Source organism: Hyaena hyaena, unplaced genomic scaffold (genome assembly GCF_003009895.1).
Source record: "Hyaena hyaena isolate Hyena2069 unplaced genomic scaffold, ASM300989v1 scaffold_38, whole genome shotgun sequence".
NCBI classification, from domain to species: domain Eukaryota; kingdom Metazoa; phylum Chordata; class Mammalia; order Carnivora; family Hyaenidae; genus Hyaena; species Hyaena hyaena.
The window spans coordinates 1,700,515-1,706,514 of NW_024080670.1; the positions used below are offsets into that span (position 1 = coordinate 1,700,515).

Sequence of the window (6,000 nt, forward strand, 5' to 3'; positions counted from 1 at the left end):
CCTCCCCTGCTCACACTGTCGTTCTCTCTATCTCTCCTAGAAATAAATAAAATTATTAAAAAAAAAAAAAAGAAAAAGAAAAAGACTCTTGGAGATGCCCAATGGCCCACGTTCTGCCAGGAACCCACGGCAGCCGGGGGCCCTGGCCATGTTCTGAGAGGTCAGGCTACACTGGGCCTTCCCCCATCTGTCACACCGCAAACCCAAGACCCCACTCCTGGAGCCCAGGACAGAAGCAGGGCCCCAGGGCCCGAGCCACTCACCTCTCTGGCCTGGGGGGCAGTGGGTACACACCACCTCCCCTGTCTCTGGGATGGCAGTGCAGGCCGATTGTCCGGGGCACGGACAAGGCTGACAGTCGTCGGCGTGGCCTGCGAAGGGGTTGCCATAGAAACCCGGCAAACAGCGCTCACAGGAAGGGCCCTCGGTGTGGTGGCCGCACAAGCAGATCCCTGAGGGGCAAGACAAGCGCCTGGTTATGACCGCCTGAGCCCAGAATGTTCCAGAAACAGCGAGCGTCTTGGTGGTCGGGGTCACAGAGCGTGTCCCCAAGCAGAATTGAGCTGGGAGCCCCCCAAGGTGGAGGCAGCACCGCCTGGGGATGAAAAGGTCCACCCTGGGTTCACATCCACCACTCACTGACCGAGAAAGCTGGGAAAACCACCTAACACCCCTGCCTCAGTGTCCTCACCTGCAAGATGGACACGACAATGGCTCTGACCACTAGGGTTTTGGTTGGGATTCGGCAGGACTGGGCAGCCGGAGTGCCCTGCATAGTGTCTGGCACACGGCACGATCGTTACTGTTATCGTTAGTATTTTGTTCTTCAACCTATAACCAAACCACCAGACGACCTGTCCGCGTGGCCACTCACGGTTTTCGTGCCCTTTCCTCTGTGTCCTCATAACCTCAGGGGCCAAAAGCAAGAGTGACACAGACCCCTGGGGCGCCTGGGGGGCTCAGTCAGTTAAGTGTCCGACTTCAGCTCAGGTCATGATCTCACGGTTCGTGGGTTTGAGCCCCGTGTCAGGCTCTGTGCTGATGGCTCAGAGCCTGGAGCCTGTTTCAGATTCTGTGTCTCCCTCTCTCTGACCCTCCCCTGCTCACACTTTGTCTCTCTCTCAAAACTAAAAAAACATTCAAAAAAAATTTTTTTAAATAAACAAGAGCAACACAGACCTGGGGGTCTGTTCCCACCATGAGCTTGTAAAGAGGCTCTACAGGCTCAGAGGCTGGCTGGTCTCATAGAGCAAGCCCCACCCCCCACTCGTTTCTCACGCTGGGGGGGGGTCTGCAAGCCCCCTTCTCCAGACCTGGAGTCTGCACAGAGCCTCTGCCCCAGAGAAGGGAGGCCCCACTGCCAGGGCCTGAGTGAGAAACCTGGCTGAGAAACCCCACTTCCGGGAGGCCCCCACTTCCAGGAAGCCCCCCAACACGCGGCTGAGGCCGAGGTGAACAAGGAACAGAGAGGGAATTCGGGGCAGACGGGGGAAGAGGGGAGCCATCCTGCCCGTGCTGCCTTCCCCTGGTCCCCGCCTCAGCCCAGATCCACACGCTCACACCTTCTTCTCTCCAGCATGAGCAGCAGTGGGCATTCACCCCGTTTGACAGACGAGGACTGGCCCAAACTGGGCAGGAAGTCATGGCATGGTCACCACTTCTGAGGGATGACAGGCTGGCCCCACGCCACGCTCCCTCGGTCGGGGCTGCCCGGACCAGCACATGTTGGGATTATGAGGCCTCATCTGGGCTCGATTCGTGATGCCTGCCATGGCCAAGGCGGGGAGGAGGCCCCTCACGTACCGTGTGCCCGTCCCCCCCCGGCCAGACTGCTGATTCCCAGCTGCTGTCCCTCGTCCACTCCGCTGTGGGGCCTGAGAGCAGCTGAACGGTGCATCTGGCTTCTCAGAGACCCCGCCTGCCCCCGGAGGGCAGCAGGGCGCCGACCCTCTCACTTCTGGTGTGAGAGGCCCACGGAGCGGACAGAGGCCAGGGTCCGGCCCCCATCCAGCACCTCCCGCCTAGTGACCTCCGTGGAAGGCTCTCTCTGGGTCTCCTCCTCTCCTAGTGAGGACTGACCTTGTGGCGGGAGCAGCTCTGCCACCTGCTGGCCGTGCAGGCTCCCTGCGCCCTGGGTCCCTAGACTAAGACCTGAGCTTGCAGGAATCAATGACGCAGCGTGTAGAAAGGTGCCCGGCCCGGGGAGGACCTCGGGGACACCACCTTAGTAGTACTGCTCTTAGTGACCACTCACACGTGCCCACGGCTGACCCTGTTGGGGTCAGCACTCACCTGCTGTGCTGGGTGTGGCCCAGGTGGCTTTGAGGGGGGCGGGGGGCAGGACTCACCTGTGTGGGGGTCACAGGTGCCATGCTGGTTGCAGGTGCAGGGGACACAGCTGGTATAGGGACCCCCCAGTGGTGTCTCCCTCTTGTATCCTGGAGCACAGGATTCACAGAACTGGCCTGCGTACCCCGTGGGACATGAGCAAGTCTCGACCCAGGAGGCTGGCGGGGAGAGTCCCCGCTGGGCTGACGTGAGCCGGACCTCAGTCAGGTACACCCGGCCTGCAGAATGGGGACAGAGAGGAAGAGAGTTACAGGCACATGTTCCCCCCCCCCACCCAAGACCTTCCTGTTCACACATGGAACAGGCAAACGGTCACTGGCACACAGATAAAAAGGCAGCATGTGGGTCAATTAAGATTTTTAACAAAACAGACAGAAGGCAAAGGAAAATAGGTAGTGGTTTTTTAAGAATATTTTTTAAATGTTTATTCATTTTTCGAGAGACGGAGAGAAACAGAGCATGAACAGGGGAGGAAGAGCAGAGAGTGGGAGACACAGAATCTGAAGCAGGCTCCAGGCTCTGAGCTGCGGGCACAGAGCCCGATGCAGGGCTTGAACTTACGAACTGCGAGATCATGACCTGAGCCAAAGTCCGATGCTTAACAGACTGAGCCACCCACAGGCCCCCAAATAGGTAGTCTTTAGGTTTGTTCATTTTTTTGTTTTGAGAGAGAGAGTGAACAGGGGAAGGGGCAAAGAGAGGGAGAAAGAGAATTTTAAGCAGGCTCCGTGCTGACAGCAGCTCGACGCAGGGCCTGAACCCACGAACTGTGAGATCGTTACCTGAGCTGAAATCAAGAGTTGGAAGCTTAAACGACTGAGCCACCCAGGCGTCCCTTAAAGAGAGATTTTTTGAGAACAAAAATGGATATGGCTGGGAATTTTCTGGAAAGCCATTCATCCTCACAGGTTATTAGATATGTAAATATAAACAACGATACCGTTCATAACCCTCCGATTGGTAAGCATTGAAGGATCACGGACAGGGAAAGGCGGTGTGGGGAACCCACGCACAGGGCTATAGGACTGTAGATGAGGTTCCATTTCTAGTGAACAGCAGTAGCTCCCGGCAGACCAACCTTCCCCCCAGAAAGCAACCAGAAACTCAGGGCAAAACGGAACAACTATCTGTTAATAACCAGAGCAGGTAGACTGTGGACGGGGGTGGATGCATGTCCCTAGAACAGAGTTTGGTGCAGCCAAAATCTGGCAGCACGTGTCAAGACTTAAAACGTGCACTCTTTGACCCAAAACCTCACATCTCCATGCTGAGGGATCTGCGCTAAAAGACAGACGTGCACAGCAGACAAAAACCTTTACGTCCTCCCTACTCTCGGCAGCCCCGTATGCATAGTGGAAAACTGGAAACCACTTCAAAGCTTATGAACGGAGGGACGGCTGAAACTCTCAGGAGCATCTGTGTCATGGAATGATATGTGGTGGACGGGCAGCCAGCCTTTTCCTACGTGTAAGATGGGTCACAGCTCCCCAAGACACGCTGTTAGCCGAAAAAAGCAAGTGGCATCACATCAGACCGTGTGATCAGATTCCTATAGTTAAAAAGCACAGATGTAAACACACACACACACACACACACACACACACACACACAGATGTAAGACCATGCACTCAGAAAAAGGTGTGGAGAGAGAGGGCCCAGAACGTCATCAGTGGGAAGAGGAGGTGTGTAGCTGGATGGGGAGGGGGGGAGGGGGCGGGAGAGGGAGGGTCAGTATGTCCACCTGCCGCTTCAATTCACCCCAGCACCCAGTGCAGGCCTGGCCTAAGCAGGTGATTTGTACACATCTGTTAACTGAAGGCTGAGTGACAGAAGGAAGCTGTAGAAGGTGCTGGAAAGAGTGGAAATGAAATTCCTCCAAGGAGCCTCAGCAGGGTGACCTGGGGAGCTAGGGAGGCTTTGGGGAGTATGGGCAAGGACGATGGGGATGGGGGCCGCCTGGGTGGCTTAGTCGGTTGAGAGTCCGACTTTCGCTTAGGTAATGATCTCGCGGTTCATGGGCTCGAGCCCCGCATCGGGCTCTGTGCTGACAGCCAGCTCAGAGCCTGGAGCCTGTTTCAGTCTGTGACTCCCTCTCTCTCTGACCCTCCCCTGCTCGCGCTGTCTCTCTCTCCTAGAAATAAATAAAATATTAAAAATTAAAAAAAAAAAAAAGGATGATGGGGATGGGGATCCAAAGAGAAAGGGGAGCTGAGGCGGGAAGGGCCGGCTTATGACCTCCCAAGTCTGACTTGACGGGGCCCCGGGGAACCTGGCCGTCTAAGCTAAGCGATCTTGAAAAGAGCCCATCACCCCCCCCCCGGAAGGAAATCTGTGGCTGTTATGGTCATGAGGAGACCAGGGCCAGGGCTATCAGACGTCCCGACATGAGCAGACGCCCCCTGTGACTTTCAGAGGTCCTGCCGGATGCCAAAGGGCAGGGAAACACCTTGGCCAACATCTGAGCCCCGACCCCAACTCCATTTTACACAGGAACACAAGGCATTTTGGGATAGTCTGGGTGCATATCGAATTGCCTAGCAATGCAGGTCCCCTGAATGCGGAGGGAATCCCACGCTTTGTCTTGCTCAGAATTTTCCTGACAGCCTTTCGCCACTTTGGAAGATCATGCCACTAGCGGCCCCCCAGCTCTTGAAGTCTGTCACCAGTGTGCACCCCGTCTATGCTCTGGTCCCCCTCTGTGACCGCCCCGCTCACAGCGACCTGGCAAACTTTCCCATCTAGTGATGATTCCAAAATGACAAACACAATGGGTTTAAGGAACAAAGGTCGATCCTATTCAGTCGGATGTTTGAAACTGGGTTCAAAGGCTTCGCCCACAAATGAATGGTTACTGTCAAGGCGTTTCCCCCCTAAGGAAACAATGAAACGGTCAAGGCTAAGTCCACCTTCTAAAAGAACCGCATTGACCAAGGTGACAGAGCCAAGGTGACAGAGCCGTATCTCCCTGCCCACTATCTCCTCACTGCCTGGGACCAGGCAAGTCAGTGGCTTCTGTCCCGACATCTCCGTCAGGGAGTGTCCCCACTAGACACCCCTCGGGCAAATCTGCCCAGTGACTGCTGGTACCGACTCTGGTTTTTATTCCAACACTAGTCATCCATGCCTCTGGCTTAGAATTGCCCTGCTCTCTGTGTCTGCAAATGACTCCTGAGTTTCAGTTTCTCTGAAACCCACGGTGAATCATTACAGTGAGGGAAACTCTGTTACATTATGTCTCCAGGATGGTCCTGCCTGCGCACTCACACCCTGGAATTCAATGACTATTTTTCTTTTCCTTTTTTTTTTAATATTTTTATTTTATTTCTAGGAGAGAGAGAGACAGTGTGAGCAGGGGAGGGTCAGAGAGAGAGGGAGTCACAGACTGAAACAGGCTCCAGGCTCTGAGCTGGCCGTCAGCACAGAGCCCGACAAGGGGCTCGAACCCACGAACAGAGAGATCATGACCTAAGAGAAAGTCGGACGCTTAACCGACTAAGCCACTCAGGCGCCCCATCTCCTTTGTAATTTATATTGTGTATGTCCATATGCTCTACAAAATGAAGTACCTATTACCATTTCTTGATGTCAATATGCATCAATATTATTGCAGACCTTTATTCTTATGTTTATGTTTGGAGTTGAAAATTATAT

The 6,000-nt window shown here is 54.7% G+C and overlaps 1 protein-coding gene across 1 annotated transcript in view; it reads right to left on the bottom strand.

Moving 5' to 3' along the window:
• Positions 1–6,000, bottom strand: part of LAMC3 (laminin subunit gamma 3) — a 60,776-nt gene that overhangs the window by 19,573 nt on the left and 35,203 nt on the right. Inside the window, exons 12-13 of the mRNA XM_039229648.1 lie at positions 2,349–2,567; positions 264–452 (exon numbers count right to left, since the gene is read on the bottom strand). Coding sequence (XP_039085579.1) covers positions 264–452; positions 2,349–2,567 — 408 coding nt within the window. The remainder of the gene's footprint in view (positions 1–263; positions 453–2,348; positions 2,568–6,000) is intronic.